The following is a 22769-nucleotide window of genomic DNA, read 5'->3' as shown; positions in this document are numbered from 1 at the left end:
TACCGTGAATTCAGTGTTATGCGGCATAGCTGCTGTTTTAAAATGTACAGCGGCATCATCATCGGAATCAAATGCTTTTGGCATTTCTGTTGCAAATTATTTTAAGAGTAAGCTGTTGCTGATGCATTTCTGAGCTTTAGGTAATTTTAAGTGTGCGACATATGACACAATGAAACTCTCTTCTTAGAGATTCGATGGTTCAGTCAACTCATGTACCTCTTCCTTTAAGTTATTGACAAGAGGACATTGTTCATCATAGGAGTAATGCCTGTGTGTCACTTCACACTCTTTTTAAAAAAAAAGCCATAGAAATAACCAGAATGAAACTAGAATGATGGCCATAGCAATAAACACAATGACAACTTGAATGATCGTGTGATGTTAAGGAGAGTGAATCTGAACAAAATGCCTAGAGGAAGTGGACTAACAAAACAGTGATGCCTCTTCAAAGTCAAAAAGATGCTGCCCCACTGAATTGCTGATAAGCAAACGAACTGAGGGCTCCTGCTGCACCGTGACGACACTGCCCGAGTAGTGTTAGAGGAGGAAACACTCATTGGAGGGAACTATCTTAAGAGTCACACTGTTCCAGTCCTGCCTTAATCCCTTACATAAAACCGTGAGTTATCTTGATTTTATTTTGACAGAAACTTAAAATCCCTAGTACACTTGGGCAACTTGAGAACAGACCTAAAAAAAAAATTAATAAATAAATAAATAAAATAAAAAAATCCCCGCTTATATCCATTTCAGCACCGACAGTTACATGTTCGGCCACTCAAGAGTATCTGGTACTACATTTGTAGCCTGGCTGTCACGTTTTGGTTGAGGTTGTTGTCACCAGATATTGTTTTTACTGTGTGGAGCTTTGGACCTAGACAACACAACACATGCTTTCACACTCTCTCTTATATTGTTGTTTAGGCAACACTTTCAGAAAAAGGATTACTATAATGATCCTGAGTTTGACATGGAATTTAGTAGCTCAGAAAGTGAAGAAGAATATGATGTTACTTAATTAGAGACTGAAAGTGACGGCAGTTAGTTAGTTGAATGCCAAATGTTCAGCAATGGTAAGAGATAAATACATTCACTGTGCTTCAGCTAGCTCCTTCAAGATTTATGTTCACAGAAAAATGTTGTGAAATACATGGTTAGACTTCATAATTACACAGAAACTAAAAAATGACTTCAAGTTTCAGTATAATCAAGAGTCCAGTGCATGAGTATACTCAGGATTTTATCATTGGTGATTTTCAAAATTTTGTAACTCATTATTTTGAGCTTTTAAAACCATCTTTGTGTGTTCATATGTAATGTCATTCATTATAGGATGTATTTCATTAATAAAAAAATATTTTTGGGACATAATTTGGAAAAAAAGTTATGTTAACCCTTTAATGACCTCTCAACCCCCCCCCCCCCCCCCCCCCCCACACACACACACACACACACACACACACACACACACACACACACACACACACAAACAAACAATCCACGTGGGAAAAATATATCTAACAACAGAGATGATGTGGCTTACCAAACGAAAGCGCTGGCAGGTCGATAGACACACACACACACACACACACACACACACACACACACACGCACACAAAAATCAAGTTTTCACAACCAACAGCTACTTCATCAGGAAAGAGGGAAGGAGAGGGAAAGACGAAAGGATGTGGGTTTTAAGGGAGAGGGTAAGGAGTCATTCCAATCCCGGGAGCAGAAAGACTTACCTTAGGGGGAAAAAAGGAAAGGTATACACTCACACACACACCCATATCCAACCGCACATACACAAACACAAGCAGACATTTGTAAAGGCAAAGAGTTTCGGCAGAGATGTCAGTTGAGGCAGAAGTACAGGGGCAAAGATGTTGTTGAAAGACAGGTGAGGTATGAGCGGCGGCAACTTGAAATTAGCACAGGTTGATGCCTGGCGGATAACGAGAAGAGAGGATATACTGAAGGGCAAGTTCCCATCTCCGGAGTTCTGACAGGTTGGTGTTAGTGGGAAGTATCCAGATAACCCAGATGGTGTAACACTGCGCCAAGATGTGCTGGCAGTGCACCAAGGCATGTTTAGCCACAGGGTGATCCTCATTACCAACAAACACTGTCTGCCTGTGTCCATTCATGCGAATGGACAGTTTGTTGCTGGTCATTCCCACATAGAAAGCTTCACAGTGTAGGCAGGTCAGTTGCGCCCTAGCCAGGTTACGCTCCCATATTTTATTTTCTCAGGCTTGTCTGACATTTGGCATTACCCCCAAAGGCCTCACACTTAAAGTTCCCATCTCTGGCTGCAACCCTTCTTTCCATCAGTCCCTATACCAATTCCAAACTGAACAATCCATTGCCCTCACCCACCTAATCCTTCACCTACACATCAGCTCAGCCAACGAACACACCCGTCAACTCCTATCCTTAATAAAAGTCCTCAGTCTTTCCTCTCCCACATCCACACTGGCTGTTCAGAGCATCATCCTACAGGCCAACCGCAAATTAGAACAGCATGCCACCCTCCACCTCAAAAAACTATCCAATCTCCTGGTTTCCCACCTCCGGAAAGGCAACTCACTCACCCTTCACAACCTTTCCAGCAAACCTCAACCTCCTCTCATTGCACACAAACCCAGTCTCTCCCATCAACTCAATCTCCCACTTCCAGCTCCACTCTCTCCAAAACCTCAAAATTCCAATCAACACAATCTGGTACCGCAACAACCTAATTCAGTAGTTAACCTTTCCTCCAAACCTCTCTCCCAATCCGAAACCTCTGTCCTATCCAAAGGCCTCACCTTCAGCCCCACTCCCAGATTCAACCAAACAGCCCTTGTCAAAGATTTACTGTCCTACACTCGTACTCTCTGCTGGAAATATCACTTTGCCACGAAGAAAAAGATCCTAATCCTACTCCTAATGATCCAAATCCCCAAGACACTATCCAAATTGAACCCTGCCTGGAACAGTTCCGTCCTCCATCACAGTGGGACCCACCTCCTCTTCCTCAAAATCACCCTCTCCAAGCCTTCCAGGAATTTCTGACTTCCAGCCTTGCCTCTCAATCCTTCTTAAAAAACCTTAATCCTACTCCCAACATCATCACTGCTGAAGCCCAGGCTATCCGTGATCTGAAGACTGACCGATCCATCGTCATTCTTCCGGCGGACAAGGGTTCCACGACCGTGGTACTTGATCGTCGGAAGTATGTGGCTGAGGGACTGCATCAGCTTTCAGACAACACCACATACAAAGTTTGCCAAGGTAATCCCATTCCTGATGTCCAGGCGGAGCTTCAAGGAATCCTCAGAACCTTAGGCCCCCTACAAAACCTTTCACCTGGCTCCATCAACCTCCTGACCCCACCAACACCCCGCACCCCTACCTTCTACCTTCTTCCCAAAATTCACAAACCCAATCATCCCGGCCGTCCCATTGTAGCTGGTTACCAAGCCCCCACAGAACGCATCTCTGCCTACGTAGATCAACACCTTCAACTCATTACATGCAGTCTCCCATCCTTCATCAAAGACACCAAACACTTTCTCGAACGCCTGGAATCCTTACCCCCAGAAACCATCCTTGTAACCATTGATGCCACTTCCTTATACACAAATATTCCGCACGTCCAGGGCCTCGCTGCGATGGAGCACTTCCTTCCACGCTGATCACCTGCCACCCTACCTAAAATCTCTTTCCTCGTTACCTTAGCCAGCTTCATCCTGACCCACAACTTCTTCACTTTTGAAGGCCAGACATACCAACAATTAAAGGGAACAGCCATGGGTACCAGGATGGCCCCCTTGTACGCCAACCTATTCATGGGTCGCTTAGAGGAAGCCGCCTTGGTTACCCAGGCCTGCCAATCCAAAGTTTGGTACAGATTTATTGATGACATCTTCATGATCTGGACTCACAGTGAAGAAGAACTCCAGAATTTCCTTTCCAACCTCAACTCCTTTGGTTCCATCAGATTCACCTGGTCCTACTCCAAATCCCATGCCACTTTCCTTGACGTTGACCTCCATCTGTCCAATGGCCAGCTTCACACGTCCGTCCACATCAAACCCACCAACAAGCAACAGTACCTCCATTATGACAGCTGCCACCCATTCCACATCAAATGATCCCTTCCCTACAGCCTAGGTCTTCGTGGCAAACGAATCTGCTCCAGTCCGGAATACCTGAACCATTACACCAACAATCTGAAAACAGCTTTCGCATCCCGCAACTACCCTCCCGACCTGGTACAGAAGCAAATAACCAGAGCCACTTCCTCATCCCCTCAAGCCCAGAACCTCCCACAGAAGAACCACAAAAGTGCCCCACTTGTGACAGGATACTTTCCGGGACTGGATCAGACTCTGAATGTGGCTCTCCAGCAGGGATATGACTTCCTCAAATCCTGCCCTGAAATTAGATCCATCCTTCATGAAATCCTCCCCACTCCACCAAGAGTGTCTTTCCGCCGTCCACCTAACCTTCGTAACCTCTTAGTTCATCCCTATGAAATCCCCAAACCACCTTCCCTACCCTCTGGCTCCTACCCTTGTAACTGCCCCCGGTGTAAAACCTCTCCCATGCTCCCTCCCACCACCACCTACTCCAGTCCTGTAACCCGGAAGGTGTACACGATCAAAGGCAGAGCCACGTGTGAAAGCACCCGCGTGATTTACCAACTGACCTGCCTACACTGTGAAGCTTTCTATGTGGGAATGACCAGCAACAAACTGTCCACTTGCATGAATGGACACAGGCAGACAGTGTTTGTTGGTAATGAGGATCACCCTGTGGCTAAACATGCCTTGGTGCACGGCCAGCACATCTTGGCACAGTGTTACACCATCCGGGTTATCTGGATACTTCCCACTAACACCAACCTGTCAGAACTCCGGAGATGGGAACTTGCCCTTCAGTATATCCTCTCTTCTCGTTATCTGCCAGGCCTCAACCTCCACTAATTTCAAGTTGCCGCCACTCATACCTCACCTGTCTTTCAACAACATCTTTGCCTCTGTACTTCTGCCTTGACTGACAGCTCTGCCGAAACTCTTTGCCTTTACAAATGTCTGCTTGTGTCTGTGTATGTGCGGCTGGGTATGGGTGTGTGTGCGAGTGTATACCTGTCCTTTTTTCCCCCTAAGGTAAGTCTTTCCGCTCCCGGGATTGGAATGACTCCTTACCCTCTCCCTTTCGTCTTTCCCTCTCCTTCCCTCTTTCCTGATGAAGCAACCGTTGGTTGCGAAAGCTTGAATTTTGTGTGTATGTTTGTGTTTGTTTGTGTGTCTATCGACCTGCCAGCGCTTTCGTTTGGTAAGTCACATCATTTTTGTTTTTATTTGGGATAGTCATTTTTGTTGTGCCTATCTGCGACTCAGCATCTCCGCTATATGGTGAGTAGCAACTTTCCCTCTCATAATATTGTTACATTCCGTCCTGGATCTTCCATTGTTTGAGTATGAGTTATAAAACTTTGAAGATCACCATTACTAAAATCCTGAGTATACTTGTGCACTGGACTTTGACTAAAATATCTAGAAACTTTGCCATTTTTTTTTTAGTTTCTGCATAGTTGTGAAATCTAACCATGTGTACACAATGGTTTCCTGTGAACATAAATCTTGAAGGAGCTGGCTAGAGCACAGCAGATGCATTTATCTTGTATCACTGACAAGCGTTAGTCACTCAGCTGACAAACTGTTGTCACTTTCAGTTTCTAATGAAATAACATCACTATACATATCGTTTTTCGAAAGCATTACTAAAGGAAGAGTCTGAGAGTCCGTGTTTCGTTGTGTAAAGGCAATATCTACTGGTAACTTTTTCAAACAAAACACGACAGCCAGGCTACAAATGTACTATCATATGCTCTCTAGCAACCGAACATATAACTACCAGCTCTGAAGCAGATATAAGTGGGGTTTTATATTTCCGAGGGTCTGTCTGTAAGTTGCCTGTGAATACTCGGGATTTTAAGTTCCTGTCAAAATAATAAAAACGAGATAACTCGGCGTTTTAAGTTAAGGGGCTAATGCTGTCGATACACACTATCCTAGCTTTTCAATGGTTTGAGGTAGGTTAAAAAGGAAGGGCACATCATTTGGACCTCCAGAATGAAATAATTTTTTTTTCTATTTCATACTTTTTCAGATTGCTGTGTCAAAATGTGAAATTCAGAACATTTAAATACCATCTAATTTTGTACCCTATTCCTGAACTTACATCATTTCCTATTCAGTCACTACTATGATTAATCTTTCTTTTTTTTCCTCTGTCATTGTTCTCTTATGACTGTTATTTTACTGTCTGTAAACAAGTTCAGAAGCTGTTGATGAAAACTTAAACACTATCAGATTTTGTATGTAACAAGAATACTGTCAGACTGAATTAATATATCATACTGTCTTCATGCTGTTTTTTATTAATGTTGTACTACTATGTTTATTGTGTACAAATTATCTCAATGATCTCTTTTCCTCAGGATTTGGGACTTCAAAGTATCATCAGAAGCAGTGGAGACAGTAAAGCATCACTCAGAGTTCGTGTATGGTTTGGACTTCAATAGCCATGTGGTAGGACAGATTGCTGACTGTGGATGGGACTCACTTGTTCATGTTTTCAACCCTCGTTCTCTCAGTACCGTGCCATCCATTCCTATAAAGTGAATCATTCCAGTTTTCTTTGTGGTTTTCCTCCTCCTAGAATTTGTTTGTCAGTGCACCATCTGGTACATAGATCCCTGCCTCATATTTAAGTGGAAATATTGTAATCATTAATGAAATTATGAAGTAGGGATGATGGAATTTGATGCCAAAGAAGGTGACCACTCACCTACAATAATGAAGTTCTGAGCCATGAATGTGATCCACACTTTAGAGTATGGGTAGATCTATTTTGTTTGAGTCTGCAGAATTACACATGAGCTGTAATAGTAGCTGGTAATGACCAACAACTATGTGCTGATACACCACTGTCTTAAAAACATTCAAGCTACTTTACTTATTATGGTATTGTTTTGCTTGCTAATGAAGTAGTGATACAGCTTTTGAGCATATGTTTTGGAAACTTAACACTCATAAGCTAGATTCACTACAGTGGCTTTGAATAAAGCAGTCAGAAACTTTAAGACAAGTTATGTAAGCTTTTCATCCCAAGATCTTTGGTGAATGACTTGACATGTGTATTCCTCCAGATAAAAGTTATAGTATCTCTAGCCTTTTTAAATAAATTCACCAGCAGAAATAGTTTGTGGAGACAAGGAGATTTCTATGAGCTGCCTTAATTATAATGCCAAAACTAAATTGTTTTCTTTGCAACTGTGTACATCACTGTTCATTTTCATCTTAAAATTTGAACATTTATTGTAGTCAGAGCACAGTGCACACAAGATTTTAGACTATTTCAAACTGTGTAATAATAAAATAACCATCAGTCTAATGTTTAATATTTTTCCTTACTCATTTTGTTTAAGTTTACAAACCGTCAAAGTCAGATACATATTTGTATTTACTCGTTGCTGGTCATTCTCTCTAAATACCAGTGATATGTCACACAAGTTAAATTTTTTGGGATTCATATCTCTATTTTAGTCGTTGTAATTGTGCATAACCATGACTTAATTGTTTAAAACAATAAAATAATACTAGTGATCACTTTATTCTTATTCAGTTCTTTTTATTACCCTTTGTACATGTGGTCATATCTATTCATGACTATAGATTTTTTACTTCATACAGAAGAAGGGAGTGGTTTTTTTAATAAAAAGAAAAGAAAGTAAAACATCAACTACTGTATTGATTACTACTAATGGATTCAGGTTTCCATGTTTATCAAATCTCCTAATTAATAAGTACATTGTACAGTTTTGTGTCGTGTATTTATTCAAAGTGAACAGCATGGTGGCATCAATTTTTGTACTTATTCAGCGAGACACTTTTCTCCTTTAAGTGTTATAATATGCAAATGGGAAGATGTCAGTGTCATGTGGTTGAAGATGTATGTATATCAACATAACTTCTGAAGTTTTCCAATATTTAATTGCACAAGAAACAGATTAAATTTTACTTTTACCTACAATATTTCTGTAACTTAATTTATAAATCTATCTGCCATTTACCAGTGCAATATAAATGTTAGCCCCACCTTAAAGACACATGAGTAATAGTGTGATGTAGCATTTCACTAAATTAATGCTGGAATTGTTTTGCATCTCTGGATCTTGAGTATGTTTAATAGACCACTTCTTACTTAATAGATGTTATCTCATATTTGGTTTTAGGATTTTTATGGCACTTGATAGGACTTTCACCACTGCTGAAGCTGAGTGTAAGCAAAAACTTATCTTGGTTATCTGTGTTAATGAAGCTGTACAGCCTTTCCATAACTGGAGAGGCTGGTTCATTCAACATGTAACACAAAGACAAGGGCATCTCCTTTATAACAGTATCTAGTAGAGCATTATGAAACAAGGCGCTCTTCATATTTTACAGCTGCATAATTTTAGTTAAATATTTGGCCACACTATTTTTAAAATAATTATTACAAAAATGTGGACAACTTCAGTATGATTAATAACAGAAAAGCCTTGCATGCAAAAGAATCAGAATCTTAGCTTTGCGATGAAAGCATTGAGCCTTAAGATTGTGAGACGATTGCTTTTTTTTGGGGGGGGGAGGGGGAGAAGAGACAGGAAAATAATTATTTTCGATTGCTTTTGATTGCACATGCTTGCATTTTGAAACTATGGTTTTAAATAGTTTCAATAGTATGTCACTTTACAGTTGTTGGCCTTCTTCTGCTATGGAAGCAACAGCTTGAGGTTTTTTTGTAGTTCTTTTTTTCTTTAAGGAGTGCAATACATTCTGTAATATGATCTCTACCATCCCTGACCCGAACATAAGCTGTTGAACTAAATAAGCTCTCCTGTCCTTCACAATCTCAGTAATCTGCACACATTCCTTATCACATAATGCTGGTTAGAGTTAAGAAACAGAGACATAATTAACCAGCTTGCTTAACAGTTGCAAACAACCAAGTCTAAATCTATCTACAATTTATATAAACAATGACATTTGTTAAATATGGTACATTCCAGTATAACAGCAAGATTTCAACAAATATATGTTTACCTTCTAATGGGCAATATGGTACCTTGCTATCCACATTACAAGATGCATATTTCCCACATTTGGGTTATAAATCTGACACTGATATTTGCGTCATACACATCCACATCATATGTACCTATGAGGTTAGACGTTTTCTTCATAACATTTCAATATTATGGTTACAGATAATCCACTACTTATTTATGTTGAAAAAAATTCATTATCATTTTTCTGAGCTGGATATACACGGTAACATTATTTCAGTTTAATATTTAAATACATCCACTAGATTTGACTCAACAAGAATAATTACTATTAGGTTTGAGACCAAGCTGCTATTCATCTGTTTTTGATGAATTCATATATTGAACTGCCAGTTTTGTCTCAGAATTGCTGTGTATAGCGTGGTTGAACAAAGCAATATACAATTTCAGAAATGTTTTTTATCCAGTATGGGACATATAATGTACATTTTATTTTTCTTCATTCCCTCATTTAACATTATGGGAAATAATTGTCATGACAGTGTGTTTCCTGGTTTTTTATTAAAAGTAGTTGGTTACATGTATTCATTTCATCTGTAACTCTAAGCTCCCTAACGCAGAATAGAAAGAAGTCTGAAGTCATGGATGAAAAGTGTTCACACATTTTGGAGTTTGTCATCCTGTGAACAAACACTTTGATGCAGTAGCAGCCGTAGCAACGTTACTTTCGGAGGTGTTGCCTGCCTTTGCATTGTGTTCTGAAGTTTGTCACACAAAATATTTAAGCATTTATTTGCCTACATAAGCCAGTCTTGACTTGATAGGTGCTTTGAATGAATAACAAAATATGAAACAAGCCTGTCTTCATCACTTGTAACAAAATATAGTTACATCACTAATATTTTTATCTGTAGGTTTACTGTGACTGTAACTCTTAGGTTAAAGTTAAAGGATAACCAACTGTCTCTGAGCATTTTATTTTTATTGTTTCTTCAATGTCCAACCCACTTCAGAGTTAAACTCTGTTTTCCATCATTGCTGTTTGGGTTTTCCCCTAGTAAGAAACAGAACTAAGACAGCTGCTATTTTTGCATTCTGGACTTAATTTAACACAAAAGTAATTGTCAACATAAATTTAGATGTAAATCTTTCTTTTGTTACTGAATTTATGCCATTTGCAACCCTTCAGTTGATGATCCAAATGCAGAGGTATTTCACCAGTACATATGCCAAACATTCAGTGGCAGAATGAAGGTATGAACTGAGAATTCACACATATATACATTCAAGTACATTAGAGATAATTAGCTTGCAATAGTAACAGGTCTTTCACTTTGTCTTTCTTTACGAAGCATGTTAAGCTGAAAACCCGAACTGTAGTTCTAGAAACTGACACACACACACACACACACACACACACACATACACACACACAGAAAGAGAGAGAATTTCTCTTGCCTCCTCCATGCAGCAGACCATTTGAGGGACTTCAATCAATATCTTGCACTCCCAACACGTCCAAAGAATTTGTGAGAAAGTAGTAGTGCTTCACAGAATTGAGTACCGTACAAGTAAGTCCCATAGGGGTAGCAGGGATACTGGTGGTAAAACTCCATAGCTCTGCCAGATTTGTATTTTGAAATACAGTACGGTTTTTATCTGAAAACACAATTGAAAGTCAGTTATGATGCTAACTTTTCATCCTATTCATTTGTCCAGTACAGGATATCTGAAAATATTTGTCAATAATATGACTTCATTTTTTGCAGTCAAGTTATATTGTTGTTGCATCCACATTGTTATAAGACATGATCATTTGTTATGCAGTGTTTAAAGGATATGTGATAGAACAAGTGATAATGGCCTTCTGTCAAGAAATTACTTGGCAGAGAAATTTAAGTTTATATTATGTGAAACATAAAATTGTTCCTTATTGTGTACCTTTGGGGAGATGTTCAGTACAGATAACCAAATATTGATATACTGCTTTGATGTCATTACATGAGAAAGGCAGATAATCCCTTTGAAAGTGACAAAGGAAAGCTTCATAAATGGTAATTTGAGCAGAATACTCAGCAGCATGTAGCAATAAAACAATGGAAGCGTTCCACACATTGTCAGTAATTACAGTCTTCAGTTTCTTACTAATTTAAATTTGTTTACCTTTTGAGATCATTCTTGGAATATTTTTAGCAGCACAAGGCAGGATGTCATATAAAACTTCCAAAACAACTGTCATGTACATCCACTATTTTATTTATTCTTGTGTTACAGAATTATTAATAATATTTATGTTTAGAATATATTGCGTGTTTCCTAGTTTTTCAGTTTTAACATCTGGAGTACTTACAGCACAGATCTGTTAAAAAATGTAGCTTTTATGGATTACAAAGATAACTAGATAATTACACAGTTGTAATGCATTATCATCATTAGAAGTGCATACAAAATCAATAACATCAAGCTGACTTATTGTCTCCTGAACTAAGTATTTTTAAAACTGAAGTTGCTTCATTACTGTAGTGTCTTAGGTTCTTTGAACATGTTCATGGTTTATAACTAATGGTTCATAAACCATATAAGTTCATATATAAACTGAACTGACTTCATAAGATTTTCATTGTAGCAAATTAAGAGAGTCAGAATGACAAGGACAAAGATTACAGAAAATTTGTGGAATAAGTGAAAAGAATTTTGAAGTCTATTTCCATTACAGAAATCCACAAAACTTAAGACTTGGTAACAGAAGTTTTATTTATTGTTAAATGATATTGTTAATTTTTAATGTTGATTTAAAGGTCCACACACACTAATTCCATAAGACTGTTATTGTGTTTTTATTGTTTTTGTAACTACAGAAGTTTATGGGGTTATGCAACTAATGAATCCGAATTATTTGTGTAGAAAATTTGTATAGACTGAAATTGTTGATTGAAATAAAATAGTACTATTAATAATGAAATTTATTTTCATTCTCTACACAATTTCTCATCTATTGTGTTGTCTCCTTTCCCCACACTTTTGTTTCCCCCCCTCCCCCCCCCCCCCCCCCCCTCCTGCACATATAGCTTAACATGTGACCTACATATGTACAGTTACAATCAATCAGGGTAACTTTTTGCCAGTCAGGGTATCTTTGAACTATGTATTGCTTTTGTTTCAAATGGCTGCTAATCCACCAACTTCCATTATTTTGTACTAAAAGTGTCAGTTTGATTACCTTTGTGACTTCTAGTTAGTATTTCAGTAATCTTTTCAACTTCCTACAAGCTCTTAGGCTTGTGGTTATCCATTAATTATATTGGCTGTGAAGAGATGTCCTTACACCAAATGATTTAAGCTGAATAATTCCAGGTCTAATTAATTAGTAACATGTTCTATGGATCATCTAGAACAATAGATCTTAATGGTGTGGAATGAGTCATTATGCTTTAACATCGCAAATTAATTTGTATGAGGGTTGACCCAGAAGTAAAATTCCCTCTATTTTTACAAATGGACATCTGTTTATTCTCATAGAAATTTACGTAGTTACAAAGAAGAAACTTAGCTCTATATTTCTGCATAATTTCCATTTTTTTCTATTTATTTTTGTAGATGGTGCTCCAATTCCTGTATCCCCATTCGTAGAACTCTGGCACCTACCCATTGAGGAAGAATTTCATTTCTTCTTTGACTTCATTGTCGCTCTGGGAGCATTGGCCAGGCAAGTATGATAATTGCTAGGCACAAGGTCCGAACTGTAAGTTGGGTGGAGCATGACACTCCAACCAAAGTTTGTCAAAAGTTCATGGGTGTGGCAGAACACGTAAGGTCAGGTGTTATCGTGAAGCAGCTTTACACCTTCTGTCAGTCGTCCTCTCCACCTGAGTTTTCATAGTGTGTCGCAATGACTGTCCGAGTTGTTTATTGCCCCACGTTCCTTGAAATCAGTCACCAGTATCCCCTTATGATCCCAAAACACTGACCATGAAGCAGCACAAGTTTGTTTGAATTCCTTTTTGACTGGTGACCCCGAGTGATACCTTTGTTTGGATTTTCCTTTCGTTTTGGAAGTGAAACGAAACACACATTTCATCTCCTGTAACAATGGAGTCCAACAATCCTTCCTAATGTTCTTGACACTTTTGAAGAAACTGGCGAGCACAGTGAAGGCATTTCTCCTTGGGTTCTGCTATCAGCATATGCGGTACCCACTGAGCACTACACTTGTGATACCTCAATTTTTACATCAAAGTTCTTTCAACTGTACTGTAAGAACTCCTATGAATCCAAGAAACAAGCTCATGGATGGTGACCCGTTTCGAAAGGCTTACATCGGACCATCTCGATAACCATTTCCGAAACTGAAGGTCTTCCACTTAAACTCCCTGCACCATTTTCGGACATGTTGAAAGGACATATGCTTGTGTCAACTGATGACAAATATCTATGGGTGAAGTCCCTTTTGTGTGCAGAAACTGAATTACAGAGCGAATCTTGCACGTGAAGGGATCAACAATGGGCACCTCCATCGCAGATGGCTGCTGAGCTAATACTGGCAATGCAGCGAAGGGCGGCTGGTTGGAATCGGGAATGGGGGAACAGCCGCACACAGCAGTCTTGAAGATTTTGCCTAGCACCTTCCCACGCATCTGGAGCTCTTTGGGGACCTTACTTCTGGATTAGCCCTCGTACCTATGGTACGTTCTAAGCGTTTGCAAACAGAAAAAAGAATATACAGATGTAAGGTAGTAATTCGTATCCACCAACTTTTACATGTTACAATAAAAGAAATTATTCTACAAGATAGAAGGAGTTGTGAAGGAGAAACTTTCTCAGTTTGTTATCAAACTGTACTTTGCTGTCTGTCAGACATTTTGTATTATTTGGTAAATGATTAAAAAATTCTGTTGCAACATTGTACCCCTTTTTTGTGCTAAAGACAACCTTATTGTGGAGTAATGAATGTAAATTTTCCTTCTAGTATTGTAATTATGTACCTCATTGGGTGTCTTGAACTGTAGTGGATTATTGACAGCAAACTTCATGAGGGAATAAATATACTGTGAAGCAGTAGTCAGAATGCCCATCTCCTTAAACAGACGTCTACAAGATGATTGGGGATGAGCACTACATATTATTCTCACAGCGCGATTTTGCACAATGAAGATTTTCTTTCTTAAAGATGAGTCACCCCAGAAGATTATTCCATATGATGTTATTGAATGAAAATATGTCAGCTTACCAGTTTGTATCTTCCAAGATTTGCAATGATTTTAAGTGCAAATCTGGCTGAACTAAGTTGTTTTAGGAGTTCCAACATTTATTTTTTCCAATTTAAATTCTCATCATATAGACCCCTAAGAATTTTGAAGTTCCCACCCTATTTATTATTTCCTCACCGTGTGTTACACTTATCATTGGTGTAGTACCTCTTGATCTGCGAAACTGAATATGGTGGGTCTTTCTAAAATTGAGGGTGAGACCATTCACAGAAAACCAGTCAATTACACTGCTAAGAACTTTACCATTTCTTCTGTTTCTGTACATATGCTTGGAGTGATTACACTAGCAGTATCATCTGCAAAAAGCAATAATTCTGCTTGCTATATATTAGATGGAAAATCTTTTATATACAGTGTGAGTTGGAAAGGTATGTGCTTTGCGATATGATAGTATTAGTGATTCTGAACAATAATCTTCATATGGGCATATGCCCTATTGCTAATGGTTTCCGCAATAGAACACTTTTAATATCACTTTTGTACATTTTTCTTTAGTAACACGAAAACTGCACACTCCAATGAAAACTTGTCTCAGTACACAATTAAATTAAATTAAATTTACTACAATTAAGGTCATATCTATTTTTTGTCTAGGACTAACAGTTTGTGCACAGAAATCACAGGAATACTGAAAATCTCGCACCACACATGCGCTGTAACTTAGGTACATTTTGTAGGCCAGTTTAAGGTAGTTTTCTGACTTGACAGACCACAAGCGTCCTGTATGAAAATGTTCGTCTCAACTTCCCCTATATTACTGTGATACATTGTAAACAATGACAATGAATAATACATCAAATAAATAGAAATGTACATTAAAAGTGTTCTCTCTCGGAAACCATTCGGAATAGGGCATATGTCCACATCAAGCTTTTTTTTGTTCAGAATCAGTCAAAACATGCACCTTTCCTCCTGACTCACTCTGTATATATGAGGAAAAGTAGTGGACCTATAATTGAACCTTTGGGAACCCCAGATGTAACTTCTCCTGTCAGATTTATGTCCCTGGACTATATTGCTTGAATTACTAAGTACAACTTTCAGCGTTCTTTTGGTTGGATATGAGATGATACATTGGTTGGCTATATCATCAATGCTATAAAATGGTAATTTATCTAGGAAAATACTGTGATTCACACAGTCAAATGCCGTAGAGAGATCGCCGAAATACTAACTGATGCTATTGTATTATTTAATGCTTGCACAGTGTAATGAGTGAAAGTGTATATGGCATTCTCAGCAGAGAAAACCTTCTGAAACCCCAAAGTGTGATTCATCAAGGATACTATTGTTGCAAAGGTGAGATACTATTCTAGAATACATCACCTCAAAAACTTTGGAGAATGATATTAATGAACCAGATCAGTAGTTATTGACATGTCTGTCGACACCTTTCGTAAAGAGAGGTTTAAGAACGGCATATTTCAACCTCTCTACAAAAATGGCTTGAGTTAGTGATGTATTACATTTTTCAGAGAAAGCTGGGCTTGTTACATGGGAACTCTATTGAACTTTCTCCACCAATGTTGAAAGTTAATTACTGAGACTAAATTGTAGGAGCCAAATAAGGTTTCCAGATCATTTTTCCTATCAGAATCCTTTAAAAAATCTACACTGAAGTCACCTTAGACTAGTAACTGCTTGGTGCTGTCTGACAGATAGCACAGTAAGAAATCCAGATTCTTCATAAATAATTCAAAATTTCACAATGGAGATCTATTTACAGTTACAATTAAAAGTGAAATTTTTTCAACATTTATTCACAAGCAAATGCCTCTGTGTTGTGATCACTACAAATCCTACTTGTCTCATTGTTTTTGAACTTGTGTTCTGTCTTAATGTATGTAACAACTCCTCCTTTTCCTGTGTTATTTCTACACGAGTAAGCTACAATAGCATAATCTTTTACCTATAACTTGTCTAGCCCTGTGGTCATTTGGTGCTCAGACAGGCACAGGATGTCTGCTCTCTAAAAGTTTGCAAACAGACAAGAACCTCTAGATTTTCCAGCTGAGACTTGGTTTAGGTTTGAAATCAGTATACAGGGTGAGTCACCTAACGTTACCGCTGGATATATTTCGTAAACCACATCAAATACTGACGAACCGATTCCACAGACCGAACGTGAGGAGAGGGGCTAGTGTAATTGTTTAACACAAACCATACAAAAATGCACTGGAGTATGTTTTTTAACACAAACATACGTTTTTTTAAATGGAACCCCGTTAGTTTTGTTAGCACATCTGAACATATAAACAAATACGTAATCAGTGCCGTTCGTTGCATTGTAAAATGTTAATTACATCCGGAGATATTGTAACCTAAAGTTGACGCTTGAGTACCACTCCGCTGTTCGATCGTGTGTATCGGAGAGCACCGAATTACGTAGGGATCCAAAGGGAATGGTGATGGACCTTAGGTACAGAAGAGACTGGAACAGCACATTACGTCCGCATATTAACACCTTTTTATTGGTCTTTTTCACTGACGCACATGTACATTACCATGAGGGGTGAGGTACACGTACACATGTGGTTTCCGTTTTCAATTACGGAGTGGAATAGAGTGTGTCCCGACATGTCAGGTCAATAGATGTTCAAGGTGGTGGCCATCATTTGCTGCAGACAATTGCAATCTCTGGCGTAATGAATGTCGTACATGCCGCAGTACATCTGGTGTAATGTGCCGCAGGCTGCCACAATACGTTGTTTCATATCCTCTGGGGTTGTAGGCACATCACGGTACACATTCTCCTTTACCCCACATTGAACATTTATTGGCCTGACATGTCGGGACACACTCTATTCCACTCCATAATTGAAAACGGAAACCACCTGTGTACGTGTACCTCACCCCTCATGGTAATGTACATGTGCGTCAGTGAAAAAGACCAACAAAAAGGTGTTAGCATGTGGATGTAATGTGCTGTTTCAGTCTCTTCTGTACCTAAGGTCCATCACCGTTCCCTTTGGATCCCTACGTAATTCGGTGCTCTCCGATACACACGATCGAACAGTGGAGGAGTGATACTCAAGCGTCAACTTTAGGTTACAATATCTCCGGATGTAATTAACATTTTACAATGCAACAAACGGCACTGATTACATATTTGTTTATATGTTTAGATGTGCTAACAAATCTAACGGGGTTCCATTTAAAAAAACGTAGGTTTGTGTTAAAAAACATACTTCCGTGCATTTTTTTATAGTTTGTATTAACCAATTACACTAGCCCCTCTCCACACGTTCGGTCTGTGGAATCAATTCGTCAGTATTTGATGTGGTTTACGAAATATATCCAGCGGTAATGTTAGGTGACTCACCCTGTATATTTGCTCGTCTGCTGACTTGCTAGGCCTAACGCAGGTGAGAATTTTCTTTCAGGGTTTACTCCCTTAGCCCTTTAAGATCCCCCTTCTCCACAAGACAATGGCAATGGTATCCTCTTCTAGTTACCCATGAAGGATGGGTTGTCTCATCTGCCATCTCCGCCATTGTGAATGTCTCCTCCTCTGGCGAAGGTGCCATTATGGTCTTTGCCATAACCCTGGGCATGGATGCCACATTATACCCTGTGAAGATGGACCCCTGCCTAAACTTAGCTATCCTTTCCACCCCTGCAGCATGGATGTGCCAGGCACAAGAATTACTCAAGTAGATGACAGAGAATGTGGCCCTATCTCCCTTGAGCCGGGTTAATGGTTGTGTATGATGCCACAACCGAGCCCAGCTTATAATATATTCTAAATGATTAACATCTCTGATTTACTGGAGAGAGACAGAAGCTGAAGCACAGAAGAAGCTTAAATGGTTGGAACAACACATTCAAAAATTTTGGACTGAAAATAAGTAAAACAAAGACAGTAGAAATGACCATCAACAGGTAATGAATGACCTGAAATATATTTCTAGAAGGAGTCAAAGTAGAATCTGGTTTCCATTTCAGGTACTTAGAAAGCATGATCTTAAGACACACCATTAAGCAGGAAATACTCAGCAGGACACAGAAAGGATCCAAGTTTTACAGTCGAATCAGAAATCTTCTCTGGGATGATAAAATGTCCCAAAAAGTTAAAATGATCATGTACCACACCTATTTCGTACTGATCCTAACATATGGTTTAAGTCAAACAATGGCAAATCCGGGATGGAATGTAACAATACGAGAGAAGGAAAGTTGCTACTCACCATATAGTGAAGATACTGAGCCACGATAGACACAATAAAAAGATTCACACAATCATAGCTTTCGACCATTAAGGCCTTTGTCAGCAGTAGACACACACACACACACACACACACACACACACACACACTCACTCTCTCACTGTAGTTTCAGCTCTCTGAGACTGTGTGTGTGTGTGTGTGTGTGTGTGTGTGTGTGTGTGTGTGTGTGTGTGTGTACTGCTGACAAAGGCCTTAATGGCCGAAAGCTATGATTGTGTGAATCTTTTTATTGTGTCTATCGCGGCTCAGCGTCTCCGCTGTATGGTGAGTAGCAACTTTCCTTCTCTTGTATTGTAACATATGGTTTAGAAACATGTACCCTACTAAACGAAGACCTCAGCAGAATTCTGGTAGCAGAAATGAGATTCATTAGAATTGTGAACCAAACCACTAGACAGGGCAAAATCAGGAATAAGAAATAAAGTAGCTGGTATCGAGGTTCCCGTTACCACTGTCATAAAGAAACACAGCCTTCAGTGGTATGGGCACTTAATGAGAAAGAATAGTGAAAGATCTGCAAAAAAGTATTTCAATCTGAACCTCGTAGGAAGAAGACTATGGGAAAAACCAAGAAAATGCTGGATAGACTGTAAGATCAAATTTGAAAGAGAAAGGACACAAATGGGAAGTTGTCCTGGAACAGATGATGTGTGAAGACGAGCACTCATACATCACATCTGGGGGACTGGAGTCAGAAAACGACGATGATGACAACACGAAGCTCTTCTACCTTACTACTCAATCCTCTCATATTCTGATGAAATAAGCTAACCATACTGTTTTGTGCATTATACAAATATCTTGATGTTTCAAAGCCAGCTCATATTACTGAATTACCACTGCTTGTTTTTTAGGTCTTATTAACACCCAATTTCCTCCTGAAATAATCTACATTTATCTGTAGTATTAGAAACAGGGAAAATTGTTATTATTTTTAAGACTGGTCTGAAGTTATCCTGAATGACAGTGTAACTTTACACCAGCATTAAAATTGAAATTTTACTCTAATAGGGCATAGTTAGTATATATTTTCACTTTTCCAAGCACTCAGTAATGAGATGTAAGACATTGCAATGTCTGTTGTGAGATGTAATTTATTGTGTGCCCGGTATTTTCAAGAAGTGGTACAAAGTAACCCTACTGACGGTACTGTTCATTGTCACCAGACTGCTGGGAACAACACGTTATCCAGAAGTACTATTAATCTGTTTACTGCACAATTGTTTTGCAGGTAACAATTATTTTACAGAAACTCTTAGAGAGAAGCATCAATGTATTTACCACAGTTTTACATCCCTGCGTCAGCTGAATACAACAATGTAATAAATTCACTTACTGGGAATTGAGAATAATGACTGCCACTTAATGAAATTTTATTGGAAGAGACTAAAATCACTTCAGTTCAAGAAGTGAGAATTAAAAGAGAAATTTCAGTGATGTGTATCTGTCTAGTATATGTGCATCTCTACTTTCTCAATTTATTGCTTTTGTACAAAACACAATGTCATGGTATGTTTGAAATAGTGAAAAAGATTCCCCAGTCTGTCTCAGTCTTTGACAATAATTGCTTGTTCTTGTAGTTGGTCTTGCCCTATGCAAGATCCCAAAACACACATAGTGATGGCCAGAAATTTGGAAATCCCCACTTCACAAGTTCAGATAGCAGTAGAATGTGACTGCAAATACAGGTCATTAGATATATGGGCAAACTGAAATGTCTCTATAGCTCTTTGTGATAATTTTCCTATGTATGATCATTCTCATCTTTGTGGATTGATTTTTTTCATGCACTAGTAGTCTACTTTCATAATGATGTCTTGTCTTAACTCTGTCTGCCATCCTGGACCAACTGTGCAGATGAATATTCTCTCTCTTTCTCTCTCTCTCTCTCTCTCTCTCTCTCACTCACTCTCATTTCCACATCCTACAGCCATTTCATTACATGATACACAATTCAATTTACACAAGCTAAAGACAACAGTAATATCATCCATTCGTGTTAATTTGATCTATACAAATAAAGCTTTCAAACAGTTTATAACCCATTATTCAAACTGCATAATGAGAAATTTACAGCACCAGTTTCAAGTATCTGAAAACCTTTTATCAGAGATCCCTTCTTAACAAGAGCCAACACTGTATTGTACTACAAAGCCTTTGAAGGCTTTTATTTGAAGAAAACATGCACATTAACTGATTTCTTATTTTTTCTGTGTTAATTGAGGCTTAACTTAATGATATGGGCGAGAGATGTATGAAGTTAGTTTTCTCGGAAAGTGAACTCTATATCTTCTCTTACCACTATTTTGCAGGTGGGGGTGCAGGGTGCATGGGTCTGAGAAAGTGAGATTTCCTTGCAGTTTGTTATTTAACCCTGTAACTGTAGGCATAACATTTGTGTTCAGTTTTGCTATGAGGAAGTGGTATGGTATTGCCCATTTAAAAATGAAGTGGCTCTGCTGTTGATAATAATGGAGAACTTGCAAGTGTGTGTGTGTGTGTGTGTGTGTGTGTGTGTGTGAATGCAAAACTCATTCTCTCTGCATTACAAAAATTTTTGCAGCCTCCCATCCATTACCAAACTGACAATCCATTGACGCCTTCGGATGTGCCCCATCAACTGAACCCTTCTTTTATTCAAACTGCACCACAAATTTCTCTTTTCCCCAATTCAATTCAGTGTCAATCTCATTAGTTACCTGATCTACTCTTCGATATTTTCTGTATCACCACAATTCTAAAAATTCTACTCTCTTCTTACCTGAACTGTTCATAGACCTCATTTCACTTTCATACCAGGTTACACGTCAGACAGATACCTTCAGAAAAAGGTGTCCTAAATACTTACTTTAATATTCAGAGTCAATAAATTTCTTTTTTCACAAACACTCTGTTTCTGTTGCTTGTCTGCCTTTTGTATCCTCTATACTTTCATTAGTTATTTTGTTGCCCAAATAACTCACTACCTAATCAAATTTCCTCAGCATTGTGTGATTTTATTTGGCTACATCACATTACCCTTGTTTTACTTCTGCTCATTTTCATCTCAAAATTTATTTTCAAGACACTATCCATTTTGTTCAACTGCTCTTCCGAGTTCTTGGCTATCTCCGACAGCATTATAATGTCAGTAGCAAACCTCAAAGTTATAATTTTTTTCTCCCCAAACCTAAAGAAGGAGAGGAGGGGGGAAGATAGGTGGCTGCAAATAAACAGAGTGGAAGATGAGAATGGGGAGGAGATGATGGACATATGGTGTGGAAACTGTTTGGTTATCACAGGTTGAGCCCATGATAATTACGGGAGTGGAGAATGTGTTGTAAGGATAACTCCATTTGCACAGTTCAGAAAAACCAGTGGTGAAGGGAAGGATCCAGATGGCTCGGGTAGTGAAGAAGCCATTGAAATCAAGTGTGTTATGTTCAACAGCATGTTGTGCCACAGGTGGTCTACTTTGGCCTTGGCAGTGGCCATTCATCCTGAGGGACGGTTGGGGGCCACACCTATATAAAACACTGTGCAATGATTGCAGTAGTTATGGTAAATGACATGGCTGCTTTCACAGGTGGCCTGGCCCCAGATGGGATAGGATAAACCTGTGACAGGATTGGAATAGAGAGTGCTGGGTGGGTGGATAGGGCAGGTTTTGCACCTGGATCTTCCAAAGGGATATGATGCTTGTGGCAAGGGGTTGGGGTTGGCATTGGGAGTGGCACTCACCTGTTGGCAGACTAGTCCCTGCACACTCCACCAGGCAGCATTTGTCTCTCCCCCCACACGTACAGTACTATCCCTTCCTCTTCCCTGCCCCATCCTGATTGCTGCTTGCATCCCATGTGATAGCTGCATTCCGGTCCAAGATGTTGGAGTCAGCAGTCGTGTATGCGTGAGGTGTGCTAGCTTGTGTGTATGAATGGTGTGTGTCTCTCTTTTACTGATGAAGGCTGTGGCCAAAAGCTTTATGTGAGAGTCTTTTAATTGTGCCTGTCTGCAATTTGATATGTCTTCATTAGAGTTCATAGTAATCTGTATTTTCTTACAGTGTTGATATTCCTACCTGGAGTTTCTACTATCTGAAATTCTCAAGAATTGATTTGTCAGTGGAGTAGAACTGATGTTTAGAGCCAGAAAACCCAGTGGTGCTTATCAAAGTCAAATGAGAGCTACCAATTT

The 22769-nt window shown here is 39.0% G+C and overlaps 1 protein-coding gene across 1 annotated transcript in view; it reads left to right on the top strand.

Moving 5' to 3' along the window:
* Window positions 1-12065, top strand: part of LOC126100603 (peroxisomal targeting signal 2 receptor) — a 41474-nt gene extending 29409 nt beyond the window's left edge. Inside the window, exon 8 of the mRNA XM_049911231.1 lies at window positions 6494-12065. Coding sequence (XP_049767188.1) covers window positions 6494-6677 — 184 coding nt within the window. The 3' untranslated portion in view covers window positions 6678-12065. The remainder of the gene's footprint in view (window positions 1-6493) is intronic.
* Window positions 12066-22769: the final 10704 nt, after the last annotated feature.

Source organism: Schistocerca cancellata, chromosome 9, assembly GCF_023864275.1.
Source record: "Schistocerca cancellata isolate TAMUIC-IGC-003103 chromosome 9, iqSchCanc2.1, whole genome shotgun sequence".
In the NCBI taxonomy this organism is placed as follows: Eukaryota; Metazoa; Arthropoda; class Insecta; order Orthoptera; family Acrididae; genus Schistocerca; species Schistocerca cancellata.
Note: the sequence above shows the minus strand (reverse complement) of the source record. Positions and strands in the feature narration are given on the sequence as shown.